This window comes from Micromesistius poutassou (assembly GCF_964030765.1).
Source record: "Micromesistius poutassou genome assembly, contig: SCAFFOLD_4348, whole genome shotgun sequence".
Classification (NCBI taxonomy): domain Eukaryota; kingdom Metazoa; phylum Chordata; class Actinopteri; order Gadiformes; family Gadidae; genus Micromesistius; species Micromesistius poutassou.
The window spans coordinates 3,586-22,599 of NW_028179561.1; the positions used below are offsets into that span (position 1 = coordinate 3,586).

The following is a 19,014-nucleotide window of genomic DNA, read 5'->3' on the forward strand; positions in this document are numbered from 1 at the left end:
TTAGTAATAGAGAGACAAGAGAGAACTTATGGAGCTTGTAAATCCTGAGTCTCAGGCCAATAGACAATAAATGCATCCTGTGTGGCAGAGCAGCAGTGATAGAATATCACTTTAAGTCGTGCTGTAACACTGGAATGTCCCCTCCGGGAGATTAATAAAGTTTTATCTATCTGGACTTTGGCCCCTGGAGACATTTAACAGCTCAGGTATTTGTAGAACAAGACGCTGATAGATACACCTGTATCCTGCACAGAGCATTCCACAGAGTGACAAAACGCCTGAGATCAATGCAGGACAGAGAGACTGTGTGTGTGTTAACACTGTATCTACCCTGGTTAAAGACGCTGTACGCCTCGTACTGATGTCCACAACCACTTTATTCATTCTTGGATGATATGGAACACCGTGAAAACTGCAACAACGTAAAACACATTTCACACACATTATTTTCACAGATGTTTCTAATACAATACACAATACATACATACAATATTGTGAATAATTACCGTTTTGCCTGCTTAGCCAGTAATAGACAGTCCTCTCTCGTCTCTTTCTGTCTCTTTCTGTTTCTTTATATTTCCCTTGCTTTCCTCACTGACTATTTCCGGTGGCGTTTGACTTTGACCATTAAACATTTAAATTTTGACAGCAGAACCATGAACTAGACTAAATTTACTTTCCATCATTAACTTATTTAATGTAATAAAATAAACATAATAAAATAACAGAAATCAAATGACAATTGTACTCGTACTTCTGATGTTGTCACATTAACACATTGCCGTAGCCATAGCGACAGCTACAAACACCACTCCCTCTCCAGTCACTGGGGTCTTAAGTGACCATGGATCGAGGAAGATCAACCACAATAGCTTCAAGTTCACACAATGGTTTGGGTGGATTTTGATGTGTCCGACACAGAGCTGGTATGAGTAAAGGTTTTGGCCGAAAAATACGGCAGATTTTCACTTTCTGTTTCTTTGAACTCTTGAGAACAGAGGAGATTTCTAGAGTAATCATGTTAAATCTAGGGTAGGCCCTTTATTCGGGAAGATATTGTGGTCATATTTGTTGAAATTGTCTTTAAATCCTGAGAGCTAGAAATAAATCAAATAGCTCTGAAAATAATTAGCAAATCAGGTATCTGTGGTTGTCGCTGGCCTGTAATAATCCCGTCCAACCATTTCATTCGGGCAACATGAAATGATTGGATGACTTAGCTGTCTGTCTACCTACCTACCCGGCTACCTGCTCACACTGACCTTTTGCTAAAGCTAGCGAGCTAGTCCTGTGTATGGTGTTCCTGTGTTGGAAGGAGAGCTGAAGGGAAGGGTTGGATTATTCTGACTACTTTCAAACTCTAGCTATCTCTGGCTGGTTTCTCCAAATTCCCTATCCTAGGGAGGGAGGGTGAGAGAGAGAGGGAGGGAGGGTGTGAGAGAGAGAGAGGGAGAGAGAGAGGGAGGGAGAGAGAGCGAGAGGGGGAGAGAGTGAGGGAGGGAGAGGGAGAGTGAAAGAGCGAAAGAGAGAGAGAGATTCATTTCACTCCTTCAAAGGATTCAGCAATCTGTGAGCTGTGGCTCACTTTTTAGGTCACAACCAACCCCCAAATCTCCACCCCCCTCTACCAACCTCCTCCACCCCCACCCACCTTCCCCTCCTTCCAAAGGCAATGATGGAGATTAAACATCCAGGCTGCAGCATTCATGTGTAATGTTCTGTCGTTCTCTGTTAGCTTGTAACTTGTGTTAGTGTAATCAACTCATCTTCCTCTTCAAATCATCCTAACGTAATGACACGCCCAACTCTGTGGCTTTGTCTTCTCTCTCTGCCTCATTCTCTCTCTCTCTCTCTTTCTGTCTCTCTCTCCCTCTCTCTCTTGCTCTCTCTCTCTCTCTCTCTCTCTCTCTCTCTCTCGCTCTCTCTCTCTCTCTCTCTCTCTCTCTCTCTCTCTCTCTCTCTCTCTCTCTCTCTCTCTCTCTCTCTCTCTCTCCCTGTCACTCTCACTGTGCCATGCACTTGTTTTTCCGTGAGTTCCTTTCATTGCGTCGCCCTGTCTCTACAGAGATATAAAAGCGTGTGAGGACTAGTGGAGGTCCTACTCAGGGTTTTGTCAGGGGGTAATTACCATCTATTCTACCCCATCTAAGAGGGGCTAGGGAAGAAGATAGTCTTCTATAGCTGGTTCAGTGCACCATAACATCTTCTCTTCCTCTCGTTAGCTCCCCTTCTGCACACACACACACACACACACACACACACACACACACACACACACACACACACATATACATGTACGTGCACTCATTCATGCACGTGCACACACACAAACACACACACACACACACACACACACACACACACACACACACACACACACACACACACACACACACACACACACACACACACTCAAACAGAACAATATGTGCTTAACTGCTCAGAAGTCACATCTGGTCAGCGCACAAATATATACATCGTTCTTTCTCTTCATTTTATAGATTGGTTTTGGTACTTGCCACACAGACCAGTTCACCTCCAATGTACTTAGGAGGACTACATTACCCATGATGCCACACATGACCACCAACCCCTAGCCAGTACCCCCAGACCCCCCCCCCCCCCCCCCCCCCCCCCCCTCCTACCAGGTCTGAGACACTTGAACAAAACATCAGAGGATTACCATCCCCTACAGCTCACACACACACACACACACACACACACACACACACACACACACACCGTGGCTCCGGTTCCTTGCTTCCTGCGTGTTCTGTTGCACGTTCCTCGACTGCATACCGACCATAATAAATTAATACCTAATCAGCCAGAAGAGGAGCAGAGGAAGAGGAGAGAGGAAGAGTACCACAGACACCCACGTGTTTGTCTCTCTCCATCGCTCTCTCTCTTGCCATCTCTCTCTCCTCCTTCACTCTCTATCTGTCTCTCTCTATCACTGCTCTCTCTCGTTCTCTCTGTCTCTCTCCCTCACTCTCCCGCTCTCCCTCCCTCCCTCTCTCCCCCTCCCTCCCTCTGTGTGTGTGTGTGTGTGTGTGTGTGTGTGTGTGTGTGTGTGTGTGTGTGTGTGTGTGTCTCTCTCTCTCTCTCTCTCTCTCTCTCTCTCTCTCTCTCTCTCTCTCTCTCTCTCTCTGTGTTGGATCTGAAGCCGTTAGTCACCGCGGCGCGCTAATGGAGGACCTGGGGTAAGCTTTTGTTTGTTCCCGACCGCGGCTGTATCTCCTTCCCTCCCTAGCGGTCTCTGGGGCGCCTTTTGTCTGGGGGTCTCACTGGGCAGGGCAGGGGGGGGGGGCGGTGGCTGAGTTTTTGGGGAGTCTGCGGTGGTCTGTCTGTATTGATGTGGAGGGGAGTGGATGGAGGGGCGAGATCGGTGGTCCTCTGTGATCTGGAGGGGAGCTTGTTGTTCTAAAGCGGCGGGCTTAGGGGGTGTGTTTGCTCCGTGCGCCGGGCGATAGAGCCCGGGTGTCCGCTTGGTACGACGACATAGACAGATGAGGCGGTGTGTTGTGTGTGTTGGCTCTGTGCGCCGGGCAATAGAGCCCGCCGAGTGTCCGCTAGCCCTGTGTGTTGAGAGGTACGGCGACAGAGACCGAGAAGGCGGTCTTAAACGGTGTGTTGTGTTATGTGTCCGTCCGTGCGCCGGGGGATAGAGCCGCTAGCCTCGTGTGATGAGAGATGTACGGAGACGGAGGTGGAGGTGGAGGTGGTCGTAGGGGGCGTGTTGTGTTGCCTCCGTGCGCCGGGGGGTAGAGCCAGGGGGTCCGCTACTAGCCTCGTATGTTGTGGTGAGTCGCAAGTGGCGCCGCGGCGGCAGTATCTCTTGCCGCGCAGCCTCACATGGGAAGCCGACGGGTGGTCGTTCATGCGGGGGATCGCGTCAGGAGGAGGAGCGCCTGTGTGCGCCTTTCTTCTTTAACATCGAGCTACCGTGCGGCGACTCATGGACCGTACCGTGAAGTGGTTCAGCGGGAGGACAGCCGGTCGGCTGCGGGGATCCGTGATCACCGGCGGCTTACTGACAGCATCACAACAACAAGGGCTTCCCTGAACAAAAGCCCCCCCCCCCCCTCCCAACCCACAGCCCCTCCTCATCCTCCTCCTCCACCCCTCGCCGCCACACTGCTAATGGATTAACCAAGCGTGGCTAACATGTGGCTTCCCCCCTAAACCCCGCACGCTCCTTCACTCAGTGTGCTTTAGACGGGGGTCTGTGGGGGTGTGTATGGAGTATCTTGGCGGGTCTGTGCACCAGGGGTCTACCGTGGTATCCTGGGTTGTTTTAGAGCGGTGTGTGATGTTTGGCTCCATCTTTTGTTTGAATCGTCCTTTGTGGGAAGAGTTCCTCCATTCATTGGTCCACTGGTGACCTACATAACCACGTAGTTCCTACCCATACACACATGCTCTCTCTCTCTACATCTCCCTCTAGCTCTCTCTATTGCTCTTCACTCCAACACTCTCTCTCTCTCTACATCTTCCTCTAGTTCTCTCTATCGCTCTTTACTTCAGCATCTCCCTCTCTCAATATCATCATATTCATCCACACTCTCCCTCTCCCTCTGTCTTTCTTTCTTTCTTTAGCGGTCTCTATCTTTCTCTCTCTATATATATATATATATATGCAACACTCTCTCTCTCTCTCACACTCTCTCTCCCTATATCCATCGATCCACTGTGGATGTCTGATTGTAATGTATGGCCAGTGTAGTGGATTACATCTAATTCTTCATGACAGCTGCTATCATCTGTTGACCTCCCATAGGTTTGATCACGTGACTGATCGGATGCATCCTCTGTCGTTTGAATACTGGCTTCCACAAGTCAATCTTTCTGGTGTCAATGGAACAAACACGAAAGTCTGAAACAAAGACGCACGCACAAAGGAAACAATTATCATTCTGAACTGGAAGGATTTACTTGATGTCTCTTTTGTCCTTTCAGTATTAAACTGAACCATCTGAATACACACGTGTGTGTGTGTGTGTGTGTGTGTGTGTGTGTGTGTGTGTGTGTGTGTGTGTGTGTGTGTGTGTGTGTGTGTGTGTGTGTGTGTGTGTGTGTGTGTGTATGCATATGTGTGTGTCTGTAAATATGCTCACTCCATGCTGTCTGGGAATGATGAACGCTGAAGCGTAAGCAGTAGGCTAACATTAGCTTGTTTCCCAAACTATGTGATCGGTTAGCAATAACTTCCAAGGCACACAACAAGCTCATGGATTGCATTGAGTCTGTGCATACCATATGAAATGTGCTGCTATACAAATGAACTTGACTTGACTTGAAGCAGAACCACACAACTGCACTGGCTAAGAGGGTAGGAACCAAGTTAGGAGGGAAATGAGGCTAGGAGACAGCAACTTTCTTCTGTTTCCACCTCATGAGATTTATCCTAGACTGACAGGTGAGGCTCAGGGAGTTTTGTCTAAACTCATGTGAACTTGGGCTTGAAGAGAACATTGAGGTTGATTTCATTATTAGGACTTAGATAACGATATCTGACTGGACTTGTTGCTTCTTATTCTTCTTCATTGAATGGTTCACAGCTATTGGGCATGAGTTCCATAGAAAGAAAGGCAAGCTGATGAAGCCACTGAAAATATGCATTAAATTCAATATCAGAATCCAGGATTCTGGTATTGAATATAATGTATATTTTCAGTAAGATCTATATCAGAGGGGCAAAATAAACATGTAATACATAATATCTTAAACATGTCTTTAGAACATGTTTGCACTCCCCATAAAGCCTTAAATACATGCAGTGTGTCTGCATGTAATTGCACATCGTCCCAGGAGGGCTTGTAATACCACCTCATCTTCCCAGTATCACCAAATCTTTTCTTTAGATCCTGTCTTAACATGCAGCCATTTTGTATCCTCGTTTAGCAGGAGTGTGTGTGTGTGTGTGTGTGTGTGTGTGTTTGTGCCTGCATGTATATGTGTGTGTGTGTGTGTGTGTGTGTGTGTGTGTGTGTGTGTGTTTGTGCATGCGCGTGTGTGTGCATGCATGTGTGTACGTATGTGCGTGTGTGCGTGTGTGTTATCACCTGACACACTCTTGCTAATCATTTATGAGTGTACGGTCACGTTGGCAATCTGAGAAGATTACTTTTCACTGAGCACACAGGTCGGGTCGCGTATGGTAATGGCTGCTCATCAGAGCCAGCGCACCACTTCTATCTGCCTGTTGTAAAACAGCAGAGGCCTTGAGGGTGTACTAGGTTTCAATGTGACTGTTCTGTTGAGCAACCGTCTGAAGAAGCAGCTGTTTGAGCTCTGTGGAGTGTGTGGAATAAGTGGTTTGTAGTGTAATGCAAACATGGTTACAAACACCATGTACATAATCCTGCACTTCTGGTTAGATGCTCAGATGGATTGCGTTGTTAAGTGGGTGTATTTGTGCGATGACAATGAAGTTGCATCTAATCAGGTATTATGGTGTAAACGGGGTGTTGTTTTAATCTAATAAAATCTGTGATTATCGGTTCGTTATCAGTGATAACGAACACGTGTCAGTGTTACAGTTTTTTTTTCTTATTACTACAGGTTGAGGGTGAGCAATAAAGCAAAAAACTATTATAATCAAGATATTATTTTGTTTCCCTTTCTAAATGACTGATGTATAATATCCAGACAGATCTATTTTCTTTCCTCTTAAGAAATAGTATAGTATTATATAGTAGTAGTAGTAGTAGTAGTATTATATATTATAGTAAGTATTTTACCAAGTGTGTATGTGCATCCCCTCTGGCCCATGGTGACCCTCCTATCTGCTCCATCCTCCAGTGTGTGAGGAGAGGAGATACAGCCAGTAGCAGTCCACCACCCCTCCACCACCCCTCCACCCATCAGAGGTCACCATGTCTGGGGGCTACGATGAGACAGCCAGCCAGGAGGAGGGCTCCACCGACAGCTTCTGGGAGGTGAGATCCTCCGCGCTCTGCCCCCACCGCCGCCAACACCCCAAACACCACCACCACCACATAAATAAAACTCCTGGATTGGAGGTCATATGATAATGATGATGATGTATCGGCTTCCCATAGAAGATCCCCATATGAAAAATGCTTCTTTGGGAAGTATTTTCTGTTATCAAACATAACAGAAATGAACTCCCTTCCTAGGATTACAAAGATGATTTATTCCCATTTCTATAAGCACTCATGGTCCATATTTAAAAACCACCATACCTAGATATTCTGAGCATGGCTTCTTCTGTATCACTGAGTTATGGTCGGGTTCTGAAACACTGTGTCTATGCTCAGCTGCGGGTGCTCAATCACCCTGGATTGAGCACCCGGGTGGGTGCTGGCTGCTGCAGTGCTGGGGCTGGGCGCTGACTCTGGACGACTGCTCCCCAGGAGGGGGGCCTGGGTCCGGGGGTAGGGCTACTGCAGTGCTGGGGCTGAGCGCTGACTCTGCAGCTGCTGTTGCTGCAGTGCAGCGGAGGCTTAGGCTCAGTCCCAGGGGGGCACAGCACAGCAGGGTACGGTGTTCACCGCAGGGTGTCTGGACGCTCAAGAGTGGCGCAGCCTAGCCAACCACTACGGGGTTTGACCTCCGGGAGAAATGTTCTGTGTTCGAGTCCCGATCTCTGCGGTCACTGTGAGTTGTTTTGGATCAAACTATCTTGATGTTTGATGGGTCAATAGAAAGGTTGTTTGTTTCCTACTTTTTGGGACGATGAGTCTCTCTCTCTCTCTCTCTCTCTCTCTCTCTCTCTCTCTCTCTCTCTCTCTCTCTCTCTCTCTCTCTTTCTCTTCAGCAGTCATGATTGGGAAGGCTCTCACATTCGGATGAATGGAATCGTAATATCGTGGTGCCTCCCAAATACCCTCTCGTTGGTAGAGTCTGGGCTTCTACCGTTTCCATGTTTGGCTCTCTGTCGTTTACGTCTTGGGTCCGGGCACGCCAGAGAGTAGCATGAAGCAGCATGCCCGAGGCTAGCTGTCTATTACATCACCAGTACTTCATCACTCTAGCCCCTTCCTGGAGCCGCCCGCGAGGTCGTTTGTGTCACGCTCGGTTCTCCTCCTCCATCTTGCCGTCACTTGATGGCCGACAGACTTTGGAACAAATACAAAAGTTTAGTTTATCCTAGGAATGATTTCTGCTGCTGACCAACCGACAATAACAAATTATTCACTTTTTACAACAATAATCCTCTATTAACTGGTGGATCAAACTTAAAGTGGTAATTTTTGCTTACTTTGGCGACACCTTTGGCAAAAAGCGGTAATCTTTCCCAAAGACATGAACAGTGTTGCCGCTGACACCCGGTTCATAACATTCATAACATTCATAATCCTACAAATACAAGGGTTTTATCTGTGCGGCACAGGCCTAATCACCACTGTGTAGCTGCTGTCCTCCTTCAGAGAGAGATGGTGACCTAACTGACATTTATTAACTCGGAAATCTTCACGATGACTACTTTAAGACCGTTTGATTTTGTGAGGTAACCAAGGTAACCAAAGTTATCGTGTTCTTTCCTCCCCAGGTGGGGAACTACAAGCGCACGGTGAAGCGGACGGACGACGGCCACCGGCTCTGCAACGACATGATGAACTGCGTCCAGGAGCGGGCCAAGATCGAGAAGGCCTATGCCACGCAGCTCACCGACTGGTCCAAGAGGTGGAGGCAGCTGGTGGACAAGGGTGAGGGGCTAGCAGCTAGGGGCTAGCTGGTGGACAAGGGTGAGGGGCTAGTGGTTAGCAGCTAGGGGCTAGCTGGTGGACAAGGGTGAGGGGCTAGGGGCTAGCAGCTAGGGTATAGCTGGTGGACAAGGGTGAGGAGCTAGGGGCTAGCTAGTGGATGAGGGTGAGGAGCTAGGGGCTAGCTGGTGGATGAGGGTTAGCAGCTAGTGGCTAGCTGGTGGATGAGGGTTAGCAGCTAGTGGCTAGCTAGTGGATTTGATATGTCGGCTGATACCGACAGCCGACAGCTGTCGGTATCAGCTGTCGGTTCATATTTTCCCCAAACAAAAGCCTTACTGGAATTAGACTAGACTAGAATACAGAGAAATACAATGAGAAAATCCCATGCAATTGTTGTATGTAATAAAGTATGTAACGTAATACTTTTTTATTGTAACATAATGTGATAGCATACAACAGCCTGTTCTAGCCACCAGTGTGGTGTGTGTAGAAAAGGATCTCCTGGTTCTTCAGGCAGATCCGCTCTCCCTCACAACCAGAGAACGGTTGAACCCTGCAGACCACAGCAGTAACACCTCCTTTCTTTCTGTCTCTCCCTCCCCCCCTGAGCAGGACCTCAGTATGGCACGGTGGAGCACGCCTGGACCGCCCTGATGGTAGAGGCAGAGAAGGTGAGCGAGCTGCACCAGGACGTGAGGAACCGGCTGATGAGCGAGGACTTTGAGAAGGTGAAGAACTGGCAGAAGGACTCGTACCACAAGCAGATGATGGGAGGCTTCAAGGAGAGCAAGGAGACGGATGAGGGCTTCAAGAAGGCCCAGAAGCCCTGGGCCAAGCGGCTGAAGGAGGTGAGGGCCGCCGCTGGGTTTGGGTTTGTCTATTGGTTCTGTCCCAGTAGAGTACTGGGCCAAGCGGCTAAAGGAGGTGAGGGCTGGGTTTGGGTTTCTGCACTGGTTCTGTCCCAGCAGAACCAGTGGGGTGGAACTTGGGTGCTGGGGTGGGTGGCACGTATATACTGTAGTATGTACTTTGCAATGTTCGACACGAAACCACTGCCTGTATGCATAATTTAGTTGCATGTGCATAACAAGAACAGCAAACATGTCTAGAGTGCAAAATAAACAAGTAACTTGAGCTCATAATTACCATTTAGGGCATTTAGCAAACGCTTTTATCCAAAGCGACTTACAATACAAAGTATTGTATTATATTTGTCAGAATAAAGAGAAACACTATCTCGCTGTCGGTACAGTAAGGATGTTCATAGAACCAAGTGCCAAGCACTAACAATCCGTCAACAATTCCAACAATTCAAAAACAATTCTGTCGTAGTTTAGCGTGACCCTTTTCCCGCCCTTTTTCTGCAAGCTTGAGGCTGCCAAGAAGAACTACCACGCCGCCTGCAAGGAGGAGAAGCTGGCCTCCAGCCGCGAGGCCAATGGCAAGGCAGACACCACCACCAACGCGGACCAGCTGAAGAAACTCACTGAGAAGGCGGAGAAGTGCAAGCAGGACTCGCAGAAGGTGAGAGCATTAGCTACGTGGCTATTCACCCACCTGGCAGGTGGATAAGGCAAATGGCTTTGTTTTTAAGAACTATTCACTGCAAGCAGAGCCATAGGAGAGGAAAATACAATTACAATATTCTTTGAAGCTACCAAGCTAGCCTTCCCAGGTCCTGTTTTGAGGTAACCTAGTCAGAGGCTCAGCCCTGGTTAATGTACGACTGACACCACTTTATTAGCTGTGCTACGTTAGACTCTGACCCCACCAGGCGTGGTTGGACCACGGCAGGGCCTTGACCTTCGACCACTTAGAACGTGCTCTTCTTGTGCTCCTGCATCTATGCAGTCAAAGGGCCCTTCTCAGAAGGCTTTGTGTTTCTGTGGGGCCCAGAGAGCCATAAAGACAGCACTAAAGCCACCTGAAACCCTTTCTCTTCCACTGTGTTCCACCATGTTCCAGTAAACATGGTGATACTACTATTAACAGATAATTAATTAATTAATTAATTAATTAAATTATTGATCACCGTGGAAGCACCGTATTAGTTAATTGTTTAATTATTGCTAATTTGCTAATTATTGCTTTAATTGCATGCTAACAAAGCTAATGTGATAATTATCAACTGCTAACAATGCTTATGCTATAATTATTAGCTGCTAACATGCTAACAATGATAATGTAATTATTATTAACTGCTAACAATGCCAATGCTATAATTATTAGCTGCTAGCATGCTAACAATGCTAATGTAAGCCTATGAGCTGCTGACAATAATCAAGCTTTCCAGAGGGACGTGATGTGACTCTAATCCATGCCCCCCCCCCCACCCCCATCCCCCAGGCCAGGGAGAAGTACGAGAAGAGTCTGGAGGAGCTCAACAACGTCACATCGCAGTACATGGAGAACATGGAGCAAGTGTTCGAGCAGAGCCAGCAGTTTGAGGAGAAGAGGCTGAGCTTCGTCAGGGAGGTGCTGCTTGACGTCAAGCGGCACCTCAACCTCACCGAGAACCAAAGGTGAGGAGGAGGAGCAAGCCAGGAAGGGGAAGACCAGGAAGGGGAAGACCAGGAAGGGGAAGACCAGGAAGGGGAAGACTAGGAAGGGGAAGACCAGGAAGGGGAAGACTAGGAAGGAGGGATTGGAGATGAGATAAGATGGGCTTTATTCAGCCCAATGGAAAGTCTCGTCACGGACAGGAACAGGACAGGAACAGGAAAGGAAAATAAATAAAACATCTAAACTAAGAATATGCAAAGATCTGCAAAAGATCCACAAAAGAATACATCTATACCCACAATGCAGCAGTAGAAATGTAAACCAAGAATGCAATGCCTTACCCGCTAAATATTTTACATTATACATGTTGTACAGTGGGATGCTTACATCCGACCACTAGGGGCAGTATTAAATGGACTGCATTTAAACAGCGCTTTTCTCACCAGTGGCCACTCAAAGCGCTTTACAATATTACCTCACATTCACCCATTCATGCACACATTCACACACCGACAGCTGTGTCAGCCACGCAGGGCGACAGCCAGGTCGTCTGGAGCAATCAGGATGAGGTGTCCTGCTCAGGGACACCTCGACACTCAGCTAGGAGGAGCCAGGGATCGAACTAGCAACCTTCTGGTTACCAGCCTACCCGCTCTACCTCCTGAGCCACATGCAGCCCGTCTTGTGTTCTCGTCCCCCTAACCTATGTTCTCTGTCACTCCCCAGCTACGCCACAGTGTACCGAGACCTGGAGCGGGTGGTGACGTCCGCCAGCCCGCAGGAGGACCTCAAGTGGTTCAACGCCGCCCATGGGCCAGGCATGCCTATGAACTGGCCGCAGTTTGAGGTCCGTAGCGCTCAATCCTGGAGTGTATCTGAGATATGTTTGGCTCTGCTGTGTCTGTAGACCATGAGGATTTCTTTAATGTTGACTTATAAAGACGTGCATCGTTGAAGTTATCTTCTCTTGAATTAACTGTTTTGTTATACATTGTACATTTGAAATGCGATAAGGAGTGAAGTTGCCCTGAATGGTTGGAAAAACAATTCCAGTAGAGATGATGTTCCGATACCATTTTTTCCTTCCCAATACCGATTCCGATTCCTGAACTTCAGTATCGGCCGATGGAGGTGACACGTTTCCCATTCCGACTTTCCACCTCCAACTGTTGACGAACGCAACATAACACTGCACGTGTTATGTTGTGATGTCCTGTGTAGAAAATGAGCTTGAGTCACATGATGGTATCGGAATCGGCACATAAACTTGCTGTTTTTTAGACAGTATCAGAGGAATTTCCGATACAGGTATTGGTATTGGAACAACTCTATCTTATAGTATCAATATCTAATGAGTCATTATGCGTGTCATCAGGAGTACAACCACGAGGCGACCCACAACATCAGCAAGAGGGAGAAGAGCAGGAAGAACCAAGATGGAGTCACGCTGACCCACATGACCCAGACCACGGACTCACCAAAGGGAGGGGGAGACCAGGCCAGGTAGGGGAGAGATAAAGCTACCAAACACACACACACACACAAGAGGTGAAGCTACCACCACACACACACACACACACACACACACACACAGGAGAAGAGTCTGTGTGTCTGTCTCTCTGTGTACCTGTCTGTCTATCTATCTGTGTTGTGTGTCTGTGTCTACGTCTGTCTGTCTATCTATCTTTGGTCTGTGTCTGTGTGTGTGTCGGTCTGTGTGTCTGTGCATCTGTCTGTCTATCTATCTTTGGTCTGTGTCTCTCTGTGTGTCTGTCTGTGTCAGTCTGTGGTTCTGTGTACCTGTCTGTCTATCTATGACATTCAACAATGAAAGGTTGATTTAATCAATGTTTCACAAAGAAAGAGCCAAAGCAAAGTGAACCTGAGGCCAGTGTCTTCCTCCTCCTCCTCCTCCTCCTCCTCCTCCTCCTCCTCAGCCTGAGCAGCTCTGAGAAGACCCAGGCCCGGCCCACCTCCGAGGAGTGGTCCGACGAGGAGCAGGGGGACCCCGACTCGGGGAGCCACTCCAACGGGGCCCCCAACCCCTTCGAGGAGGAGCCCGGGAAGGGGGTGAGGGTGAAGGCCCTGTACGACTACGAGGGCCAGGAGCAGGACGAGCTCAGCTTCAAAGCAGGTGAGCCCGGGAGACTCCTGGAGATCAGTGAGCAGATCGTCTGCTGAGAAGTGACAGATTGTCAGAACTGCTGACAATCTCAGTTCATCTTGTGGTGGTGAAGCGCTGAAACTCTAGCGGCTCAGTTTTAAAACAAAATATACTCAGAAGGATTTAGACAAACAACCTACCACACACACACACACACACACAACACAGAGGATGTTCAGTAATCCTCATTCATCGTTTTTGGTGTACGGAAATGTGGTTTCTAAAGATTAGTTTAGTCTCATTAGATGAGTCGATTTTAATTTGAACACCCTGCTTACGTGAGTAATTACTACCTGACCTTTAACATTACTAGATGATTTAGAGACACCTTCCCCTGAAATCATGTGCTTTTGGGTTAAGATAAGGGAACAGATTAGATAAGGGAACAGTTTAGATATGGGTTAAAATCTGATGTAGACCTGTCAGGGAACGATCCCTGGGTCGCGTCACAGGAGGAATAAGAACATCCAGTGAAAGGTGTGAACCCAAACAGCAGCGGTCTAATCAGGCTGTGGAGCTCGTCACCCTAACTAGGAACTGTTAACGATGAGGGCCCCATCATTAACGGTCTGCCCTTTGGGGCAGACCTGCTGCGATGCCTACCGCTTCAGGAGGGACCCTGTTTCAACATGTACCCTCTCACCTTAGAGTTCAATTGAATTAAGTACATCTGCAGTACACTCAAAGTGCTGTAGGACCACTGTCAATTCGCTTAGGCTTGGATACCCTTGTGTACATTAAGTGAAAGTACACTTAATGTACACTTAGTCTTGTATATTTCATTTATACTCTTAACGTTTAAAAGTGTTTTTTCTGTTGCACATTTTCTGTTGAATACACTTCAGATTGTAAAGTCATTTACAATCCGAGGTAATGGCGTTTATTTTAAGGACCATTCTAGGCTGGATATTAATTCTCACACTTGTATTAAGTGTGTGTTATGTTTTCTATTCTATTCTGTTTTATTGTATTCTCTGGTGCCCTTTTCTGTTCTGATCTGTTCTAAATATTTTGTTCACTTCTGTTCAACTCTATTATGTCCTATTCCATTCTGCTCTATTCAATTCAATAGTTGAACTGTTAGTTTCTATTGTGTTTTATTCTGCTCTATTCTGTTCTGCTCTTTTCTATAGTATTCTGCCATGTTCTGTTCTATTCGAGTCTGCTCTATTCTATTGTTTACTCCTAAATAGTATTAGTATGATAGGTAATAACAAAAATCATCAATGACATTATAGGATTAAATCAAAAAAATGTAATCAATCTGAGGTGAATTCAAACTATTTTAATTCTGTCGAGCATTACTCGCTAATGCACGGAGCAGAGTTCTCCCGATCAAACTTCTCCCGATCAAACTTCTCTCTGCGTTTGCGTGATCTTCGGTAAGTAAACGATTCATCACCATGGCTTATTTAGATTGTGTTTCTGTGTCTGTATATCTTACAGTTTACCTTAGCATAGATGTGCGAGCACTAACAAATCTGAGATCTTGGAAAGACATTTTGTTATAACGGCATTATAACAACATTTGTTATCAGTTAAAAGCATGATTTTCTGACATGGCTTCCATTGTGAGTCGTGCGTTTCCATTGCAAATCCACCACACACTTCTGGGTGAATGGACTACTTTCATACCGTATTTTCATAATCTATACTATGTTTTTTTTTGCATGAGTTTTTGTACCTTTTGTAAGGAAAGGAAGTGAAAAAACACAGGAAAGTGGGTTGAAGAAGACCTTTACTATAGTATTGACGCTAAAGTAATATATTGATTCAAATTTGCTAACAACCATGTAAGTCTATGCCACCCATGGTCTGAATATCCTATATAAGGATATAAGCCGCACAGAAGCGTACCTTCACCACTGAGGATAACTGGCTATAATGGATGCATATCTTCTAGTCCTGATACATGCTTTCTTTCCCAAGGGGATCATGCAGTGCGTCAAAAGTGAATACCGGAGGAGATGGCTTTGATCTGTCTGCTGTTTAGTGGTTGGAGGTGTCATCATGTTTGGAGGAGAGCAGCGCTGCAGCCAGGTCTAATGCCGTGCTGCAGCCAGGTCTAATGCCGTGCTGCAGCCAGGTCTAATGCCGTGCTGCAGCCAGGTCTAATGCCGTGCTGCAGCCAGGTCTAATGCCGTGCTGCAGCCAGGTCTAATGCCGTGCTGCATTAAAGGAGAACTCTAGATTTTTAACCCCATTAACGTTTTCCTGAGGGTCACCCCATGTTGAGTGAAGTAAAAATCCAGACGAAAATTGATTCGACCAAGCCAGAGATCTGCACTGGCTGCCGGCGTTACAGAATAGCTATAACGCTAACCTATGGGGGCAAGCTCTTTATCCACTTTTGGGGCCTCTAAACACATTCAGAAAACCATTCCAAGACATGTAACATGAGTTGGTTCCTTATGAGACACCACCGTGCTTGTTTAACTCTAGCAGAACGGATGCGCTCCCAGCCACTAGCCAGTGGCTGCGGATCCGCGTGCATCCGTTCTGCTATCGGCTAGTAAGGGCTTTCTGGATATGTCAACGGGGTAATCTGCGGTGAGTGGTTACATGCAAAAACACAAAGTTTATACTGTTTCGCACTATTTGAGTTAAACGAGCACGGTGGTGTCTCATAAGGAACCAACTCATGTTACATAGGTCTTGGAATGGTTTTCTGAATGTGTTTAGAAACCCCAAAAGCGCATAAAGAGCTTGCCCCCATAGGTTAGCGTTATAGCTATTCCGTAGCACCGGCAGCCACTGCAGATCTCTGGCTTGGTCGAATCAATTTTCATTGGGTTTTTTACTTCCCTCAACATGGGGTGACCCTCAGGAAAACAATAATGGGGTTATAAATCACCGTTCTCCTTTAAGGTCTAATGCAGTGCTGCATTAGACACCTTTAAGCAGTATCCTGCTAGGAGTGATGTTCTGTGTGTTTTGCTATGCTTTGATTACCAGCATACATTTTTGTAAAGCTTCCTTTTGGAAAAAGAATTCCAGCTTGTGCTAAACTGGAATTAGCTGAAACTGGAAGTGCTATATGATTATACAGACAATGTCTTACAATTGTACATGAATCAGACTTTTACACATTATATAAATCATTTTAAGTATGTTTATTTTTATTTATCAATGGGATGGTTGTGTTCTCATCACAATGTTGCGACACAAAGTAATATATATATATATATTAATATATCTGATTTTGGAAAATGTTTTAGATGAATAAGAAGTAGACTTTTGGAGTGTGTTTGTGTTTAGATGATTAGATGATTTCTACCTGGCATTTGATTCTTTTTTTCCAAAATAAAGTTTAAAGATGTTAAAATGATCTGAGATACAAACCTTCTTTCAATATAATACATTACTTCCATAATATACATACATTTATTTTATCTAATATGATGGTTAGTTACCAGTACTAAAGACTAGTTCTGTGTTTTGTCATTCCCACTCTAACAGGTGGTTAGTTACCAGTACTAAAGACTAGTTCTGTGTTTCCTGTCATGTCATTCCCACTTTAACGGGTGGTTAGTTACCAGTACTAAAGTCTAATTCTGTGTTTTGTCATTCCCACTAACGGGTGGTTAGTTACCAGTACTAAAGACTAGTTCAGTGTTTTCTGTCATGTCATTGCCACTCTAACGGATGGTTAGTTACCTGTACTAAAGACTAGTTCGTGTTTTCTGTCATGTCATTGCCACTCTAACGGATGGTTAGTTACCTGTACTAAAGACTAGTTCTGTGTTTTGTCATTCCCACTAACAGGTGGTTAGTTACCAGTACTAAAGACTAGTTCAGTGTTTTCTGTCATGTCATTCCCACTCTAACGGGTGGTTAGTTACCAGTACTAAAGACTAGTTGCGTGTTTCTGTCTTGTCACCACTAACGTCTAGACCGACTCTGTTCCCTAGGTGACGAGCTGACCAAGCTGGAGGAGGAGGACGAGCAAGGATGGTGCAAGGGTCGCCTAGACGACGGCATGCTGGGTCTGTACCCCGCCAACTACGTGGAGCCTGTCTAAAGCTCCGCCCAGCCGCCGCACCCAGACTCTGTCCGTCGTCCAATCATATCTGCACTTCGCCAGAGACTTCAGCGCTTTCCTCACTTCCTGTCCCCTGTTCCCACGGCAACAGGGGTCCCCTGGCCTCCGGAGAGTCATCGCTCCTCAGAACCTTTCTGCTAAACCATGTCTTGTATGTCTGAGGCAGGGGCGTGGCCACAGGGAGGGAGGGCCCCTTCCCCCCCCACACACACACCCCCCAAAATAAACGCCTGCCACTTTAGTTAATCTGGCAGTTGATGGGATTTTACCTTGTTTATCAAAGTCTAGACACGGGACTGCCATCGTCTTGGACAACAAATCTGCAAGGACTATTGCACGGAAAAACCTGAACTATAGCGCAGAGGAATCTAAAGAACATGATAGTACGCGACAACAAGTGCACCTTTTCTGCGATGAAACCCAGAGAGTGAAGTGTGCGTTCTCCAGACAGCTCTGAACAGGTCCGGTGTCGTGTTCCGGGGCCCCCCCTGGGACGGCCCCGACCAGACTAGTCTAGACCCTCCTCGGGTCTGAGGTGTCCGGGTCTGGACTCCCACATCTCCGACCCGTGTCATCTTCACACTGACCGCAAGAAAGAACCCAACCTCTCCACTCTGTGTAGCAATGTGCAGTCGGATCTCTGTAGCTAGACTCACCACACAGCTACGCTATCTTATCAGAACAAGAGTAACTCTACCACTAGTTGTGTGCAGCAGGCTCATCTCTGTAGCAAGACATCACACAGTATGCCATCTTGTAACTCTACCACTAGCTGTGTGCGAGCTCATCTCTAGGTACACACCACACAGAACGCTCCATCTTAACAGTACACAGTGTAACTCTACACTAGCTGTGTCCTGTGTGGAGGCTCATCTCTGTAGCAAGACAACACACAGTATGCCATCTTGTAACTGTACCACTCGCTGTGCGCAGGCTAGACGCACCACACAGTATTTCCTCTCTTAACAGAACGCAGAGTACCACACCATGGCCTGCGTCGGTGAGCATCTCCTTGTGTATATATGTCTTTGATTTCTTCCTGGTTTCTTTTCGCTTGTACAGCCTCTTGTTTGCATTAAACTCAACGTCGCCCCACTCTCTATCTCACTCTCTCTCTCTCCAGCATGTCGGTTCACACCTGCTGGGTTCACCTCAGGTGAGACCGAGGGAGGAGCGACGTGCTTCTGTGGTGGAATCACCTCAGCTTTCATTTCTTTGGGGAAACAGTATTATGATGTGCGATCGCAAGCCGTGTGAGGATTGAGTGCGTAAACATGAGTGGCTCCGTCCAATGGGAACGCCCGTTAATTCGGTCCAACCTGATCTCCTCCATCTGCTTCTTCTTTGTTGGTGTTTTCTTTAAGAGCAGCGGTGTAGCGCATGCAGAAGCCATGAGACTGACACCCTGCCCCCTGCTGGTGGGAGTGGGAAATACAAGGTTTTTTTTTTTTGTTTTTTTTTACCATGTCACTCTGATATGTGTACCTACCTGTTCCCGTTTAATGGTGACATTAGTGGAACTGCATCAACGGTTCTTCTTGCTCTGCCCTGTGTCCGCATGCAGAATCTACCATAATGCAATTTGAGCTCAGACTGAATAAAGTTTTTTTTTTCTTTACGACTACTGAAGT

At 46.7% G+C, this 19,014-nt stretch overlaps 1 protein-coding gene across 1 annotated transcript; it reads left to right on the forward strand.

Annotated features, from left to right (window-relative positions):
• Nucleotides 1-6,878: 6,878 nt before the first annotated feature.
• Nucleotides 6,879-17,362, forward strand: LOC311372709 (protein kinase C and casein kinase substrate in neurons protein 1-like; the record flags this gene model as incomplete). Its single annotated transcript, XM_084489669.1, has 9 exons — nt 6,879-6,941; nt 8,519-8,675; nt 9,288-9,523; nt 10,044-10,199; nt 11,022-11,197; nt 11,904-12,024; nt 12,553-12,680; nt 13,115-13,311; nt 17,253-17,362. 9 exons carry the CDS (start codon nt 6,879-6,881, stop codon nt 17,360-17,362), a joined length of 1,344 nt encoding a protein of 447 aa, XP_084345795.1.
• Between the last annotated feature and the right edge of the window lie 1,652 nt (nt 17,363-19,014).